Raw genomic sequence first — 19057 nt, forward strand, 5'->3', positions numbered from 1 at the left:
GTGTTCTGTTGTGATTCATAAGGTTTTCATTGGCTAGTTTTTGAAAGTAGATTGCCAGGCCTTTCTTCCTGGTCTGTCTTAGTCTGGAAGCTCCAATGAAACCTGTCCACCATGGGTGACCCTGCTGGTGTTTGAATGCCAGTGGCACACCTTCACAGCTACACTCAAGCCTCCACAGTACAACACACCAACAGAGGGGTGATAGCATATTGGATTAGGACCCATCCCACTCTGGTATGGCCTCATGTCAACTGATAACGTCTTCAAAGACCCTATTTCCAAACAAGGCCATGTTAACAGGTACCAGGGGTTAGGATTTAAAAAGCTCTTTTGAGGGAACACAACTTAATCCATAACACTGAAGTATCCCTGGAACCCATCACAGTGTCTGCCCCTGGAAATCACTCCATAAATATCTATAGAGTGACAGATGCCATTTCCTGGCCATGCAGCTTTGGGCAATAATAAAAATAACATGTGGAGAGAACCTACCATGCCAGGCACTGTTCTAAGTACTTCAACTCATAGCAACCCTATCGGGCAGAGCAGAACTGCCTCTTAGGGTTTTGTGCTACAGCTGCTAACCAAAAGCCTTTATTCTCTTTATCTTCACATCAACCTGGTGAAGGAAGAGCTATTACTGTCCCCATTTACAAATGAGAAAACCAAGGCTTGGAGAGCTGAAATAAAGTGCCCAACATCCCAAAGCTATTAAATGCCAGTGCCGGAATTAAAACCCAGATCTGTTCAGTGTCACCATTCTTGCTGTTAACCCCTGGGGCTTCCCTTCACTTCTCTGAGTTTCAGTTTTGTAGAATAAGGCCACCTACTTCACAGGGTCCCCCTGAGACCTGCCAAGCACATAGTAAAGCAAAAAAAAAAAGTTGTCACCTGGTCAGTTCCAACCGATGACAACCCCATGTGTGTCAGAGTAGAACTGATCCATGGGGTTTTCAAGGCAGATGCTTTCAGAAGCAGATGGCCAGGCCTTTCTTCCAATGTACCTCTGGGCGACTTTGAACTGTCAGCCTTTCGGTTAGTAGTTGAGAACCCAGGGGCTAGCACATAAATGCTGTTTTGTTTTCCTGTTGTAAATGACTGCCAAAAAAATCAGATTCATCTTTCAGGCAGAGTGAGAAATCCAATCAAACTAGCTTGGGCTGATTCCTCAAAATTGCTGGCAGCTTGTGCAATGGCCAGTCCCCCATGTGGTTGTGAATGGGGTCTTAGGGACTGATGCCATAGAAGGAGAAATTGATTTCACTCCTCACTGAAAAGGAAAAAGAAAGCACTGGACTCCAATTTGATAAAATTGGAAGGGGAAGGAAACCTCAGGCTCCAGACTGGTTTCTTTTTTAGTTAGCCTGGTCCTTTCAGAGAAATGTCCTGGAGCTTAGTAAAATGAAGGTGTTTGGCAGATAGAACGTACCAGAAGCAGCATTTCTTCAGGGCTTTCATGGGTGAAGAGCGAGAGGGGAGAGCTGTGTATCAGGTAGACCTGGGTTGCCTCCAGCTCTGCCACTGCTGGTGAGGTGGCCCTCGACCCTCCGAGCTCCTGTTTTTTTCACTGCCCAGTGGAAGGATGGTGGAGGGAAATGGTATTCTGGATCTAATTGCAACTCAGCTCCTGGGAGACACATTTAATAGTGAGTCACAAGGACCCCAGTGAGTAGGGGGAGCATTCTCTTGTGGCCCAGAAAACTCAGGACTCGATTCGGTGGGATTAAAGAACCCCTCTTTCCTGTCCACCTCAGAAAGCACAAGCCTCTGCCAGAGTGAGTGCAGCTGGGAGGTGGAAATGAGAGAGCATGGAGCGACTAGCTACCTCTGGAGGACTTCCTGGAGGAGGTCACAGATGAAGTAAGGGCTTGAAAGAAGAGTAAGAACTCACAATTCCAGCAAGAGAGGAAGGGCATTTCAGGCAGTGGGAGCAGCACATGCACAAGCATAGAGTCAGGACGTGCCTGGCTCTGTTCAGTACCCGCAGGAAGTAAATACCCCTGGAGTGTTTCTCAAAGTGCTGTCCAAGGACACTACAGGGCACTTGGCAGGTGGGAGCCAAGATTAAAGAGGAAGACAGGACCAGGTCACAAAGATTCTTGAATGCCAGGCCAAGGTTCCATACCTAGAGAAAATCAAGGCTACTAAGTAGGGAAATGACCGGAAAAGATTTCTCCACACAGAGCCTAAGATGGGTCTAATATACCTCTGTTGAGAGCATTGAGGCCTCAGCTGTGGTCACTCTTGGGGATGAATTAACCACGCACAGCCTCAGACAGGCATGAGATGAGGCAAACGCTGAACTGCTGGCCCCGCTCTCTGTCACTTCTGCAGTTGTCTGGTGCTGACTGTAGGTAAAGGTCAAAAGTCTTCCTGGGAGAGAAGGGTGAGTGAGTGGGGAGGCACCGCTTTCCATGAGCGAATTCTCCAGAAAGGGCCTTTTCAAACTCTGTTCAGGCAAAGAGGAAAAGATGTGAGGGGAAGCAGGGTGAAAGGCACAAGTGAAACATCAGCCAGCTCTGCCCCCTGGGTAGAGGAAGTGGTTGAAGCCTTTTTAAATGAATTTCATGTAAATTCTACACACATACAGAGAAAGAAGGAATGAGAGGTATGGCAGACTATAGTTTGAGCAGACCATTGGGCAGGATGTAATGCTCATTGTATTGTTTTCTCAGCTTTCTTTGTGTGTTGGAAATTTTTCACCATAAAATGTTGGGGAAAATACATCCACTCTCACATGCTCGCTAAAACATACCCATCAGACGCACTGAATCCCGAGGTGAGCACATCTTAGGCTTCCAAGGTGGGGAAACTATGTACACATATTTATGTGTGTATGTGTTTGTACACACGTGCATGTGCACACACACACACACACACACACACACTGGGTACCCAGTGCCTCACTCATTGTGTAGACGACAGGAAATGTTTGCTGGCTGGCTAGCTGGTTGGATGAATGAATGGATGGGTAGAGGGATGGGTGGGTAGATGAATGGGTGGGTGAACGGATGGTTGGATGGTGGATGGATGGATGGATGGATGGATGGATGGATGGATGGATGGATGGATGGATGGATGGAGGGATGGATGGATGGAGGGAGGGATGGAGGGAGTGATGGAGGGAGGGATGGAGGGATGGATGGAGGGATGGATGGCGGGATGGATGGATGGAGGGATGGATGGAGGGATGGAGGGGTGGAGGGGTGGAGAGAGAGAGAGACAAAATCCAGTCCCTGCCCTAAATGGTTCCCACTGTAGCTGGGGGACAAATGCAGAGCTATATTCACAATAGAAGGCAGCAGGTGCTGCAAAGTGTAAATCAGTAGGAAGTACAGGGGAATCCCAGAGGGAGATCACTCCTGCCTCCAGGCACTTAGGAAGGCATTAAGGAGTTGGAGGTATTTTAGCTGGACCTTGAAGGGAGAGTAATTGAGGTGAATGAAAGGAAGAGTGAAACAACCAATGACAGGAACAGCAAAGGCAGGAGTGAAAAGGCACACTCCATTAGGGGAAATACTCGGTGACCTTAACTGGTGAAGTTATGGGACAAATAGGACCCCTTTTGGTGCAATGGTTAAGCACTTGGCTGCTAACTGGAAGGTTGGCAGTCCGAACCCACCAGCCGCTTTATGGGAGAAAAGACCTGGCGATCTGCTTCCGTAAAGATTACAGCCTCGGAAACTCTATGGGGCAGTTCTACTCTGTTCTACAGGGTCACTGTGAGTTGGAATCAATTCAATGGCACACAACAACAATAAAAATGGGACAAATACAGAGGTGTGTGGTAAGATCCAATTGGAAAGATGTGTTGAAATCTTATAAAACAAAGAGTATTAAAGGCTGGCTGAAGGAGTTTGGACTGGGTTTGGATCCAAACTCAGTCACCTAGGAGTGTGATGTCACTTTGCTTCTGAGCCTCACTTTCCTCGACTGTTAAATGGAGACATTCATTCCCCTCATTCATGGGGTGGTTGTGAGGATTAAATGGTATCATATATAACATAGATAATATCACTCCACCCAGGACTATTCTACAGTATAGGGCTACCCTTCAGCATAGCTTCCAGACTGCGACAGACTAGGAAGAAAGGCCTGGTGATCTACTTCTGAAAACTAACCAATGAAAACCCTTTGGATCACAACAGAATATAGTCCAATATCGTGCTAGAAGATGAGCCCCCTAGGTTGGAAGACACTACACGATGGCCTCAACATGGGCTGAAACATACCAATGATCGTGAAGATGGCACAAGACTGGGCGATGTTTCATTCTGCTGTACATAAGATTGCCATGAGTCGGAGCAAACTCAGTGGCAGCTAACAAGAACGTTCTACAGTACAGATGGACCATCATTTATTCAACCCGCCCCCTGTTGATGGATGCTCAGGTTGTTTTCCATGTTTTGCCACTCCCCAATCTGCTGCCGTAGGCATCCTTGTCCATATACCTTCCCATGACAGTGGTAGTCTTTCCTCCAGCGAGATTGTCAAAAGAATGAGTTAGATCTAAGTGACCTAGAGAGGCATTCATTGTATGTATATTGAAAATTTTAACAGAAATTGTTGTTGTTAGGTGCTGTCAAGTAAACTCCAACTCACAGTGACCCTATGTACAACAGAACAAAACATTGCCATCCATGCAGTCATTGCTGTTTGAGCCCACTGTTGGAACCACTGTGTCACTCCATCTCATTGAGGGTCCTCCTCTTTTTCAATGACCCTCTTCTTTGCCAAGCATGATGTCCTTCTCCAGGAACTGGTCCCTCCTGATAACACATCCAAAATAAGTGAGACAAAGTCTTGCCATCCTCACTTCTAAGGAGCATTCTGGCTGTACTTCCTCCTAGACAAATTTGTTCATTCTTCTGGCAGTCCATAATACATTCAATATTCTTCACCAATGCCATAATTCAAACGCGCAGAGGAAATGGTTGAGTAATGTGTAGTGAGTGTAGGTATGTGTAGGCACAGAGAGAGCGTGAAACGCCCCAGTCATACCATACCATCAGCAACGGTCATCCTGGGGTGAGGGTTTGGAGTATTTGTTGGCCCAGATGGTTGTTTTTTTCTGTATATCTCGGTGATATTTGGTTTAGGGTAACGAGCATGTTATTGCTCTGGAAGTTTGAAAGGAAAATTTAAGAAAGTGGGTTATTTTGTTAGCTGTGATTCTGTTTGTACGCAAAGAGGAGCCACTGAAGATCATGTCCATAAGATGGTGACATGCTTTCTAGAGCAGTCATATGGCCCCATGTGTATGGGATGGAATGAGCTCCCTACAGAAGCCCCGTTTTCAAGGTGGTGACTTGAAACTTCTGGGAGCTGGGCTTTAAAATAAGAATATGACAGAAGTGGTTCTTTGAAACTGTGGGAAGAAAGGAACCGTGGCTTGTTTTGCTCATTGTCTCCCCAGCACCTGGAATAGCGTTTGGAACCTTGTAGGTTCTCAAGGAGTCCCTGGATGCCACAAATGATTAATCACTCAACTACTGACCAAAAGATTGGTGGTTCAAACCCACCAGAAACACCTTGAAAGATAGGCCTGGTAATTTGTTTCTAAAAGGTCACAGCCTTGAAAACCCTGTGGAGCAGTTCTACTCTGCACACATGGGATCGAGTCAGAATCAACTGCACGGCAACTAACAACAACAGTTAACAGGTTCTCAAGAAATGTTTCTTGAATAGAACAGAGGGAGGAAGGGAGGGGAGATGAAGAAGGGAGAAAGGAAGACAGGGAGGGAGGGAGAGAGGAAAGGAGAAAAGGAGAGGAAGGGAGAGAGGAAGGGGAGAGAAAGGAGGAGGGAGGGAGGGACTCGTCATTGTATGAGAGACTGATCCATTCAGATTTGAAAACCTCCGAGCATTAGCTAAAAAGACGGTGCAATGCCCAAATATACCTCTACCTGGCTGCTAGGGAGATACAGAAAACTTTGAGCAGAAATAAGGATTCTCAAAAAGATGCCTTATTGGCCACCCCTCTGAAGTTAATTAAGTGTGGCGGTGAGACCCATGCTGTTTGGGATATTTATGTAATGAAGAGATCTTCTAAAAATAACACCCAGAGGCCCAGCTCGCTAGGCTGGTGGCTGAGCCAGCTGGAGCAGCAGAAGGTGATGGGTTGTGATCCCAGCATCCACACAATGGTTATGATTAAATGAGGCTTCTCAGATTCAGGTTGCAAAACCGCTCCAGGCAAGAGCCCAGGAGAGATTTAATTTATGTCATATGGAGATCAGCTTGCTTCTGAAAGAGGCTCCTCTGTCGATTTTCCTGCACACCCCGTGACTCAGGAGATTGCCTGCTACTTGCTCTCTGAAAAATCAGGATCAGCTTTTGTGAAAGCGTCCAGGAACTGAGCTGGGCCTTAGCTTGCTTTTCATCAATGGAAAGCATAGAGTATCACCACTAGGAAGGAGTCTTTGGGGACATTGGTGCTTTAGTGGTAGGATTCTTGCCTTCCATGCAAGAGACCTAGGTTTGATTCCCGGCCAGCACACCTCACTCGCAGCACCACCCGTCTGTCCGTGGAGGTTTGTGTGTTGCTATGATGCTGGACAGATTTCAGCAGTGCTTCAGACTAAGATGGACTAGGAAGAAAGGCCTGGGTATCTACCCCCAAAAATCAGCCAGAGAAAACCCTGTGAATCACCATAGTCCATCTGCAGCTGTTCATGGAGATGGCGCAGGACTGGGCAGTGTTTTGTTCCATTGTGCATGGGGTTGCCATGAGTCGAAGGCTGACTTGATAGCATCTAACATCAGGGGTTTTAATTAACAAACAGCCACTGAACTGATGTTTGCAGTGGGAAGAAAGGAAGGAAAGAAGGAGGAAGGAAGGAATAAACTGGAAACCACCTGAATGCCCATGATAGGAGAATGATGAAATAAACTACGGCCAGCCCTTCCCCCTCCCCCACTGTCTTAACAAACAGAAATTTATTTTCTCACAGTCTAGGAGGCTAGAAGTCCAAATTCTGGGCACCAGCTCCTGGGCAAGTCTTTCTCTCTGTCAATTCTGGGGAAACTCCTTGCTTCTCAATGCAGGGACCCTGGGTTCGAAGCATGCGCTCTGCTCCTGCCGCCTTTTCTTTCTTGGTAATAGAAGATCCCTTTCCTCTCTGCTAGATTCTCTCTTTTATATCTCAAGAGAGATTGTCTCAAGATACAGCCTAATGCTGTAGATTGAGTCCTGCCTCATTAACATAACTGCCTCTAATCCTGCCTCATTAACATCGCAGAGGTTAGGATTTACAACATATAGGATAATCACATCAGGTCACAAAATGGAGGACAATCACAAAGTACTGGGAATCGTGACCTAGCCAAATTGACAGAGATTTTGGGGGGAGACAATACAATCCATGACACCCATGGACCCGTTATGCAGTCATTAGGAAAAGTGAGTCAATGAGTTCTAGACAAGCTGACCTGAATAGGAAATCACACACACATGAAAAAAAAACTCAGTTGTGTTTAGTCAATTTCAATTCATGGGAATCCCATATGTGTCAGAGTATAACTGTGCTCCACAGAGCTTTCATGGCCCTGACTTTTCAGAAGCAGATCACCAGGCCTCTCTTCTGAGGTACTTCTAGGTAGGTTCAAACTGCCAACTTTTCAAATAGTAGCCAAGTGCTTGACAATTTGCACCACCCAGGATCTCTCAGGAAACCACAATGTGCTGCTAAACAAGAAAAGGAAGATTCAGAGATGTGTTTAGAGTATGGTGGTGGGGCATGGGAGTGCTGGTTTTGTACAGCCTGTGAGCTAAGAATGGCTTTTACATTTTTAAGTGGTTGAGGAAAAAACTCAAAAGAATAACGTTTTGTGACACGTGAAAATTATATGAAATGCAAATTTCAGCCTCTATAAATAAAGTTTCATTGGCGCACAGCCACGCTCATCCATTTGCACGTTGTCTATGTCTGCTTTCGTGCTATGATGGCAGAGCTGAGTAGTTGCAACAGAGACCATATGGCCTGCAAAGCAGAAAATACTATCTAGTCCTTTTCTAAAAAAAAGTTTACTGACCCCTTATCTTAGTTATCTAGTGCTGCTATAACAGAAATACCACAAGTGAGTGGCTTTAACAAACAGAAATTTATTTTCCCACAGTTTAGAAGGATAGAAGTCAGGATTCAGGGCAATGGCTCTAGGTAAGGCCTTCTCTCTCTGTCAGTTCTGGGGGAAGGTCCTTGCCTCCTTTCAACATCTGTGGGCCTGGTGCTCCTTGGTGATCTTCATGTGTCTTGGCATTGATCTTCCCCTGGGTCTAGGAGGTTCTCAGCACGGAGACCCCAGGTCCAAAGAACATGCTCCACTCCTGGTTCATCCTTCTTGATGGTAGTAGGTCCCTATCCTCTCTGCTCGCTTCTATCTCCTTTTATCTCTTGTAAGATAAAACATGTGACTCAAGTAAGCATGTGACTTCAATAGGGGTGTTACTTAAGTAAGGGTGTACCTTGAGTAAGGCAGTAATTTGAGTCACACCCTTTTGTAAGGGTGTGAGAATGTGACTCAAAATACACCCCACCCTAATCCTGTTTAGGACTTATAACACATAAAATAGAGGATAATTACATAATACCACAAAATGGAGGACAATTACATCAGATCACAAAATGGAGGACAGTTACATAATATTGGGAATCATGGCCTAGCCAAGTTGACTCATATTTCTGGGGGACACAATTCAATCCATGGCAGCCCTGGTTTGGAGCATGATGGCATTTTATAAAACAGCAGTGTTAGATACCATTCTAAGTGCTTTACAAGAGCACATACACTATTTATTTATTCATTCATTCATTTTATCATTTATTCAGCAAATGCTTAATACCTACTCACTGAACCTGGCACTAGGCACTGGCATTGAACAAGCAGACATGGCTTTTGTTCTTTTGGAGCTTAAAGTCTATGTCTAGATCTTTCTCTTTCCAATATAAATAATCCTAGTCCCTCCCAGTGTTTTTCACAATACTTGTTTTCAAGCTCCTTGCAGTCTGTTTCCCTCTCTCTCCCCCACTATACATCCCAAAAGCCTCAGTCCCTCCTAAGGAGGGTATCAGAATGGTCCCCAGGCCTCCCAGTATCTCACAAGGAGGTCATGTTCCAGAAGGACCTACCTTAGATTCAGTCTGGCTTCAAAGTGCTCACCATCTGACTTTTCCATTTGCAGCCTCAGCTCTCCAGTGTCCCCCAGGAGGGGAGGTACCCTAGTCCTTGACTCCTTTCATGTGGATGGGAGCAGACGCCAGCTACAAAGAAGGATGCGGCCATGTCTTCACATGACCCCTACTGCAGAAAACCAAAGCCACCTCCAGACACACGTCCCAGTGCCCGGTCTCTATACAATACAGTCCCAGGAGAAAGCCGGCCCTTCATGGCGTGATCTGAAAACCAGAGTTTGAGCCACGAGCTTCAAGACTTTCCTTTACCTCTTCTTCACTGGTGTTCATGCCCACTCCTCATTGCAGACTGCTTTATTTATTTCTAGAAAAACAGCCTTGGGTCAGTCCTTGAAAGGCCCCCCCAAATCCGGACCCTTTCTTTTGGCTCTGTTGGGACTCTGAAGCCCAGTGGTTGGCATAATTGATACTTCAGGGAGCTGAGGAGAAGCAGCCTGGGGCCGTGGCCTGGGAAAGGCACTGCAAGGTCCCAGGATGGCGCCCAGTGACACACCCTCTTCCATCGCATCCAAGATCACCATTAGTGTGGTCCTCACCATCCTTATCCTCATCACTGTTGCTGGCAATGTGATTGTCTGCCTGGCTGTGGGCTTGAACCGCCGGCTCCGCAGCCTGACCAACTGCTTCATCGTGTCCTTAGCCATCACTGACCTGCTCCTTGGCCTCCTGGTGCTTCCCTTCTCTGCCATCTACCAGCTGTCCTGCAACTGGAGCTTCGGCCAGATCTTCTGCAACATCTACACCAGCCTGGACGTGATGCTCTGCACAGCCTCAATCCTCAACCTCTTTATGATCAGCCTTGACCGGTACTGTGCTGTCACAGACCCGCTCCGCTACCCGGTACTGGTCACCCCTGTGAGGGTCACCATCTCCCTGGTCTTTATTTGGGTCATCTCCATCACTCTATCCTTCCTGTCTATTCACCTGGGGTGGAATAGCAGGAACAAGACCATCGGTAGCAACCATACCACTTCTCAGTGCAAAGTTCAGGTCAATGAAGTATATGGCTTGGTGGATGGGCTGGTCACCTTCTACCTGCCTCTGCTCATCATGTGTGTTACCTACTACCGCATCTTCAAGATTGCCCGGGACCAGGCCAAGAGGATCAATCACATCAGCTCCTGGAACTCGGCCACTATCAAGGAGCACAAAGCCACAGTGACCTTGGCTGCTGTGATGGGGGCCTTCATTATCTGCTGGTTCCCCTACTTCACCGTGTTTGTCTACCGTGGGCTCAGAGGGGACGAGGCCATCAATGAGGTCATTGAAGCAATTGTTCTGTGGCTGGGCTATGCCAACTCAGCCCTGAACCCCATCCTGTACGCGGCATTGAACAGAGACTTCCGCACCGCATACCAGCAGCTTTTCTGCTGCAGATCCACCAGCCACAACTCCCGAGACACTTCTCTGAGGTTTACCGACTCTCAGGTGTCCAGGAGCGAAAGCAGAAACCACAAGGGGCAGGAAGAGAAGCCCCTGAAGCTACAGGTGTGGAGTGGGACTGAGGTTACGGCCCCACAGGGAGCAACAGACAGGTAACAGCCCAAGCCATTTATGGGGGGTGCCCAGAACAGGGTCACAGGGATAGGGGTCCTACTAATGGTAATCATGGTGAAGAGATGGCTGAGTTCACGTGGTATCAGTTACATGCCGGGCAAGTACTCCTCACCAGCACTTGGGAAACCTTGTCTCGTTTTAATCCTCAAAGAGCCTCCTAAGGTGGAATTTTTACCTCCATTTTAAAAGGAGCACTTGAGTCTCGGAGAACCTGGCCAGGATCACATAGCTGGGACCTGAACAGAGGTCTCTTGACTCCAGAAATTCTAGGCTCTTCTTTCTAACTATGTTGTCCTTAAAATCAGGAGTCCTAAATTTGAAGTCCCGCTCTGCCATTTCTTGGTCATAAGTGGCCATCTAACTCCTCCAGGACAGCACTCAAAAACCACCAGTTGCCTTCAGGTCAACTCTGACACCTGGCAACCCCGTGTGTGTCAGAGCAGAACTGGGCTCCATAGGGTTTTCAATGGCTGTAGATTTTTTTTGAAGTAGATTGTCAGGTGCCTCTGGGTGAACTCAAACCGCCAACCTTTTAGTTAGCAGCTGAGTGCGTTAGCCAGTTGGCCACCCAGGGACTCTTCAGCACTCAAATAGCCATGCATTAATGCTACCACCCAGTTGGGGGTACTGTGGGGATTAAACAAGAAACCCAGCTGGGTTCAACATTTATTGAGCATCTACTATCGCATCAGCTTTTGCCTTGGGGAAGCTCAAATTGGTAGAGATAGAGGATTCGCAGATTCAGGGGGGCCTTGAATGCCAGCCCAAGGATTTGGGCATTATTACTGTAGATCTTAGGAAAAGATTGGCAGGTTATAGCAAGGGTGGAGGAACACCGGTAGATCTGAACTTTGCAAAGGGGGCTCTGGTTGCAGTCTAAGACATGGACAGGAAGGGCAAGACAGCAGATGGGGATGTCAGAGAGGGGGCTGTGGCCCTAGTCCATGGAGAGGAGAAGAGGATAGAGCAAAATCTAGACGGCTGGGAGCCCTACTGGTTGTGCAGAGCGCAGGAGATGCAAGAGAGGAGGGTACCCTGGGGTTCCACCTCCACTAGTGTCCAGGCTGAAAAGATAAACAGTACCCAAATGAGACTTAGATAAACTCACTGGTGACAAGGACAATGCTGTGTACAAAGGGAAACCGCACAAAAGATTTGAGGCACCTTGAGGAAGCTCACTGTGTAGAAAGGCTGCTGGGGAACATAAAGGAAAGAATACAGGTAAAGTCCCAGCACGTAGAAGTTGCTCAATAAATGTTGCTTTTCTTTCTCTTCCCACAGACCATACCTTTGCCCCATAGAATGCTGGTCAGGGGGAATGACCCGTTCCATCTATCCATCCACCATTCATTCATTCATTCACTCATTCCTTCAGCAAACATGCCAGGACCTGTGCTGAGCACAAGGGTTGTAGAGATGATGTATTTGGGGTTTATCGTGATGAACAGTTCTGCAAAGTCAATGGCTAGCACTGGCCTCAGCTCTGCCCTCATTGTTCTGTGACACAAGCAAGTCCCTCCTGCTCCAGGGCCTCTGTTCCCTCCTCACACAGAGTGTTGGTTCTGTCCCATGCAGCTTGCCCTGCTCAACTTCAGAGTTGCCCAGAGCTCCATGAGCCGAGGTATGTGAACACACTCTGTGTCTCCCAGGTGGCTCACATATCTGCTCTCTAGCACAAGCATTGGTCTCAGAAAACACTTGAACAGATACGGCAGGACTGCACCCTAGGGCCTAGGTTCTGGTCTGAGAGTCGTAGGAGTTGGCTCACTGGACCTGTATCACCTCCAGTCCTTGCAGGTACTACCCCTACACCCACCTCAGGTATGGAGTGGTCCCCCAGGACTTGGGTCCCATCCCTTACACCCTTCCACACTGTCTCTCTGGGACAAGCCTTATTTCCCATGCACCCCAACTGTTGCCTCACTTTTTCCCTGGCCTTCTGGCCTCTAGACCCTTCCTCTCAAATCCTTCTTCCAAACCACCTAAAGGCGTCTTTCCAAAATTCAGATCTGGAGACTTTCACTTCGGGTCACAACGGATAAATGCCTGCCTTTGTCCTTCCACGCTCCCTCGTTCAGGAAGCAGCCTCAAGTACAAAGCTGATTTAGCCAAGTAAGGAAAAAAGAAAAAAACACGAGGCATGGACCATATCCAAGGAAACAGTGACATGATTCAGTTGAGTAATGTATATTTTTCACTAAAACATGGCTTTATGCTGCTTTTACCTGTGGAACTCCTGGGGTACTAGGCTGGCTTATAACCCTAGTCCTAGGGGAACTCACTTATTCAATAAGCGCTTAACAACGACAATGATGATAATAGCTAACACTTAGTGAGCACCTATTATTTGCCAGTTTTACTTTCTTTGAAGTTGTTTATATGTATTAATCATTCTGTGAGGGCATCCAGTCCCCCCCCGCCCCGCCCCGCCCCTGTGGCAGGTACTAAGGATGCAAATAGAGATAAAACCAGCCCCATCCAGTGCCACTACTCTTGCCACCTATAATTGCTTCCAGTCTAGTAGAAGAGCAGACAGGTCACGGTGCAGTGCAGCCTGAGCTAAGGATTGAAACCCAGTGTCCCAGGCACTCAGATGAGGCCACACTTGGCACAGAGAGCAGATCCCTGGGCCTTAAATGAAGAACAAGACCTGTTCATCCAGGGTGATGCTAGACCCTGAGACTCATGGCCTCATTTCGTTTTCAGCACAGCCCTGTGAAGTAGGTACTTGTTTCATCCCCCCTCTGCAGATGGGAAACTAAGGCTCGGAGAAATGAAGTAACTTGCCCCCAAGTGACACAAGCTTGTAAGTAACCCAAAGCCAGGTTTTGAGCAGCAATAGCAGCTTTGTTATCAATGGACAGCCCTGAGTGAGGTGGGGAGCAGGACTGTGAAGAAACCAAGGCCCGCAGAAGAGCAGCACCCACCAGGTCACACACCAGCTGCAGAGCCAGGACCAGAGCACACGCTTATGTCTATCTGCAGCAGGCTCTCCTCCAGACCCCAGGAGCAGGCACCAGGGGGGTTGGCAGAGAAGGATGGGATTACCAGTCAACCCCAAGGGCCTCTCACCACGGTTGAGCATGGGGGGTACAGGAGGCCCAGAACCAGAACAGTCCCAGGTTGATTTTCCCCTGAGGCTGTGGGTGAGTACATCCCTAGATAAGGTTGGCTCCCAGCTTCCCAGCTCACTGCCAGCTCACCTTGTTCTCTGTCCCAGAACCCTTATCACTGCCAGGGGTGGTGTGTCTGCCTGAGCTGAGAATTCTGGGAGGGACAGATCAGATCTGCCTCGGGTAGAGTAGGGGCTCCAGGCAAGAATGTGGCCTAGCTGGCCCATCCTCCCTTCCCTTCCCGAAGCCAACTAGCAACCACATTCCTGTGAATCTTCCCCTAAATGACGCTCTGTCTGCCCCCTCCTTGACCGCTAGTGCTGCATCTTCGTTTGACCGCGGACAGCCTCACCAGCCTCCTCACTCACTCCTCTGCCCCCAGCCTCATCCCTTCTGCTCCTTCACTCCATGAGTTTTCTAAAGCACAGATCTCACTGAGTCACCCCTGCTGTATGACCTTCATGGCTTCTTTGGCCACTGGGTACAGTCCTGTGTTCGTGTCCCAACCATTGCCATGGAGTCGACTCCAACTAATGATGACCCCATGTGTGTCAGAGTAGAACTGTGACCCATAAGTTTTCAATGGCTGATTTTTCAGAAATAGTTTTTAGATAGCCAGGCCTTTCTTCTGAAGCACCTCAGGGTGGACTCAAACCTCCTACCTTTCAGTTAGCAGCCTAGAGCGCTAACTCTTTGTACCACCCAGGGCTGTAATTAGTGTCCTAGGACTTAAAACGGCACACATTCATTCTCTCATGGTTCTGGAGCCAGAAGTCTAAAGTCAAGGTGCAGGCAGGGCTGTATTCCTTCTGGAGGCTTCAGGGGAGATTCCATTCTCTAGTCTTTTCCAACTTCTAGATGCTGCCCACATTCCTTGGCTCACTGCTCCTTCCTGGTATCGCTCCAACCTCATAATTCTGTCCTTATATCTCCTCCTGTGTAGCCAAATCTCCCTGTGCCCCCCTCTTTTGAGGATACACATGATTACAGGAAGGGCCCAGGAGAATATCTCCATCTCCAGAGTTCCTTAACTTAATCACATCTACAAAGTAACCTTCACTCTGTAGATTGGGACGTGGATATCTTTGGTGGTCATTTTTAGCCAACTGCAAGTTCCAATGCCTTAGCCTGTCATTAGAGGCCCTTCATGATTCCGTCCCTGGCCACCTCCTGCTCCATTTCCTGTCACCATAGGCAGGCCCAGGCTTACCCTCCACCACCCTCTGCCCCAGACAAAATAAGCCACTCAGAGTTGATTCATTCTAAAGCACTCGTCAAGGACTTCCTATGTGCCAGCACTGTCTGGGATGTGTTCTTAGTTGAGAACCTAATGTACAATAGAACAAGACATTGCCTGGTCCTGCTCTGTCTTCATGATCATCGGCTTGCTTGAGTCCATTGTTGCAGCCACTGTGTATTTTGAGTACCTACCAGTTTAGGGGACTCACCTTCCGGCACTATATTGGACAATATTCCATTGTGATCCATAGGGTTTTCACTGGCTAATTTTCTGAAGTAGGTCCCTAGGCCTTTCTTCGTCATCTCTCTAGTCTGGAAGGTCTGCTGAAACCTGTCCATCGTGGGTGACCCTGCTGGTATTTGAAATACCAGTGACTTAGCTTCTAGCATCACAGCAACACGAACTGACAGACACATGGTGGGGAGCAAAGCAGAGGCCCTCCTCTCATAGAATTGTATACTAGGGTGGTGGTTCTCAAAGTGTGGTCCCCAGACCAGCACTGGGCTCCCAGAAGCAAAGTAAACAGCTCCAGGCCACACAGCCTCGTACAAGGCAGAGCTAGGATTTGAGCCCAAGCATATCTAAGTCCTATGCCTGAGCTCCTTTTAGGATGAACACCTGCCTGAACTTGAACTTATTTTTGACTTTCATCCCAGTACTAGTCACAACAGATACCAGATGGGAAAGTCAAGGCACAAGGTGGCAAGTGCCCTGTCTAAAGCGCACAGCAAACTGGGGTGGGGCTGGGAGTAGAACCCATTTCTCTGGAACCTGCCCAGGGCTATTTGGGCCCCTTTTCCACCCACTCACTTGCTTTCTGGATTATCTCCCAAGGTGGAAGATAGTATTCATAAGCACCTGGGTATCAAGGGTCTCTCTCTGGGCGTGGCACTCCCTCATTCCTGTGCTTGGGGCTGTGATACTCTCAGGTGCCTGGAGGTCTGGACTTCAGGAGAGCCGTAGAATGACTTAGAACAACCTCTGTAAGAAGGGGTGCAAATGGAGGTCAGGGCTCCCCACCGCTTCCATCAAGCTCTCCTCCCCACGGCCCCTCACATGTGTTCTCCTTCCTTCTACAGCCAGAGAAAACTTTTCCGAATGGAAATGGCATTATACTCCACCCAAGCTGTTCCTTTTGGAATAAAATGCAGTTAGCTGCCTTGTCTCATGCACAGGGGATCAGACCATTGTGATCCATAGGATTTTCATTAGCTGACTTTTCAGAAGTAGATCCCCAGGCCTTTCTTCCTAGTCTGTCTTAGTCTGGAAGCTCCGCTGAAAACTGTTCAGGATCATAGCAACACACAAACCTCCATTGACAGTTGGGTGTCAGCTATTCATGAAATGCATTGGCTGAGAATCAAACCTGGGTCTCTCACATGGAAGACAAGAATTCTACCACTGAACCATCACTGCCCCCGGTGGTATAAGATGTCAAGTCCATATGGCAGCCTCCAAGGCCCTGCACCACCTGGTTCCTACCACTGCCCCAACCTCCTCTCACACCCCTCTGGCCTACGTCACTGACCACATGTCCCACCTCATGGCTCTTCCCTCAGCCCTGGGATCCTCTTCTTACCCCCTTTTCTGTCTGGCTCACATCCCTTCAGCTCCAGTGTTACATCCTTGATCCTCTTCTCTTTTGATTACCACCCTTATCCTCTTAAACCAACTTGTTATGATGCTTTCGATTTGTTTAATGTCTGCTCCCCTAAAGCCAAAAGTTCCCGGGGGACAGGTCCATGCCTCTACTGTACAGTGTGTTGTGTCCCTAGCACCCAGCACATTGTTGTTAACTGCTGTCAATCAGTCCCAACACATGATGACCTCGTGTGTGCCAGAGTAGAACTGTACTCCATAGGCTTTCAGTGGCTGATTTTTTTAGAAGTAGATGACCAGGACTTTGCTCTGAGGTTCCTCTGAGTGATTCAAACTGCCAGTCTTGTGGTTAGCAGCCAAGTGCATTAACCATTTGCAGCACCCAGGGACTCCTAGCACATAATAGCCTCAGTAATATTTGTTGAATGAATAAAGGCATCTATTCTCAGGTTCCTGCAAGCCTCTGGTCACAATATTTTCATCAACCAATCAATACATAACCTTGTTTTATGTGTGTTTCTGTTTTAAAGATGCCATATTTATATATTTTTTTAATTCACTGACATTGAACTCACAGCCAACAGTACTATAACTCAGGCCTGAGCAAAGCTTATCCAACACACATATTTTCTCCATAAGGTCCATTAGAGTCTTCTTGTGTTTAGTAACACTAGGAAGCACTTCAGAAGTATACTTGGGGGCCATTTGAAATAGCAAAATCACCAAGAAAAAGTTCAAAAATGAGAAAAGTGTGCCACTAAATAGACCATGAAAAGAACACTTGTTTACAGTATGAGAGCTGAAACAAGAAGACAGCTTCGCCTTGTTCGACATCAGCTGGGAACACAGGCGTCGGGCAACTCAAATTTTTAGCTGCTCTGCACATGTCCAGGAATGACTGGGAAAGTGGTTACAAATAAATTTTAGTGAGTAGGCAAATTCTAATATATGGAATCCGTAAACAGTGAGGATGGCTGTGCTAACACAGCAAAATTGTAAGAACGATGTGAAAGGGTACAGGTACTCAGCATGACTCCTGGCATGTGGCAGGCACTTTAACAAATGTGGGTTTTCCTTCTTCAACAGCCGTATCTTTCTCTCCTGCTTTCCTCTTGTTTTGTCTGTTTTTCTTTCACTTTTGATCTTCTTCCTCTCTCTTTTGTAACAGCTTTATCAAGATATATAGCACATTCCTTACAATTCACATATTTAAAGTATATAATTCAGTGGTTTTTTTGTAAATTCAGAATTTTGCAACCATTGCCACAGTCAATTTTAGAATATTGTCATCACCCCCAAAAGAAACCCCTTCCCTTTAGTGATCACTCCTCTACCCCTAGTCTTCCCAAGCCCTGTTGTTGTGTGCCATCAAGTAGATTCCTACTCATAGCAACCCTACACGACTGGGTAGAATTGCCTGTAGTATGTCCTAGGCTGTAATCTTTATGGGAGCAGATCACGAGGTCTTTTTTCCTGTAGAGTGTCTTGTGGGTTCGAACCTCCAACCTTTTGGTTAGCAGCTGAGCGCTTAACTGTATTGCCAACAGGGCTTCTCACCCCAAGCCCTCAAAACCAAAAAAACCCCATTGCCCTTGAGCCGATTCCAACTCATAGCAACCTCACAGGACCGAGTGAAACTGCTCTATAGAGTTGCCAGGGAGCGGCTGGTGGATTCAGACTGCCAACCTTTTGCCAACCACTGCACCACCAGGGCTCCCCGCAAGCCCTAGGCAACCGTTAATCTACTTCCTGTCTTTATAGATTTCCCTATTCTGGATATTTTGTATAACGTGTAGTCTTTTGTGCCCAGCTTCTTTCACTTAACATAATGTTTTCAATTCTGTCTTTTCTTCCTTCATTTCTTTCTTTTATCTTTTTCTATGTGTTCGTTCCCACCCCTCTCTTTCCTCCTCTTCCTTCCATCCAGTGTTCCATTTCTCCTTCACCCAGTGCTTGGGCTCTATGGCGGCTCTGGGCCATTTGTGGGCCCTGGGTGGAGAACTCCAGGCTTGAGCCTGGTCATCGTCCATCCCGGTGGCCCAGGCTCCTCCCTCCTGCCCAGGTGGGCATAGAGCACCCACTCTCAGCTGCGGGGCTGCACTTCTGCATGGTTGCCAAGCAGAGTGGGGGCAGCAGCGGGAGTTAATCCTTTCCATCTTCTGTCTCTTCAGAGAGTTTGGGGAGTGAGACCCTCACCCCCGGAGAGGAAGTCAGGTGAAGGAGACAGAGGGAGAGGAGGCGGGAAGCACTTTACAGCCTCAAAGGTCAAGGAGAATAAACTGCGGCCCCCCAGGAGTCACTTGAAAGGTAGAGTGTCATTTACTGTTTGCAGATTGTGCCTTTGAAGTGAGCTGAAG

The 19057-nt window shown here is 47.7% G+C and overlaps 1 protein-coding gene across 14 annotated transcripts in view; it reads left to right on the top strand.

Moving 5' to 3' along the window:
• HRH2 (histamine receptor H2) overlaps window positions 1–19057 on the top strand; it is a 77430-nt gene that overhangs the window by 28656 nt on the left and 29717 nt on the right. For 9 of the 14 annotated variants that reach the window (XM_064279166.1, XM_064279162.1, XM_064279165.1 and 6 more), the window contains one exon: window positions 9182–10726. In XM_064279166.1, coding sequence (XP_064135236.1) covers window positions 9666–10726 — 1061 coding nt within the window. In that variant the 5' untranslated portion in view covers window positions 9182–9665. Of the gene's footprint in view, window positions 1–3100; window positions 4392–9181; window positions 10727–12755; window positions 12924–18871; window positions 19008–19057 lie in introns of those variants that run through there. The other 5 variants (XR_010321025.1, XR_010321024.1, XR_002786495.2 and 2 more) reach the window with 4 other exon arrangements.

Source organism: Loxodonta africana, chromosome 2, assembly GCF_030014295.1.
Source record: "Loxodonta africana isolate mLoxAfr1 chromosome 2, mLoxAfr1.hap2, whole genome shotgun sequence".
Lineage (NCBI taxonomy): Eukaryota > Metazoa > Chordata > Mammalia > Proboscidea > Elephantidae > Loxodonta > Loxodonta africana.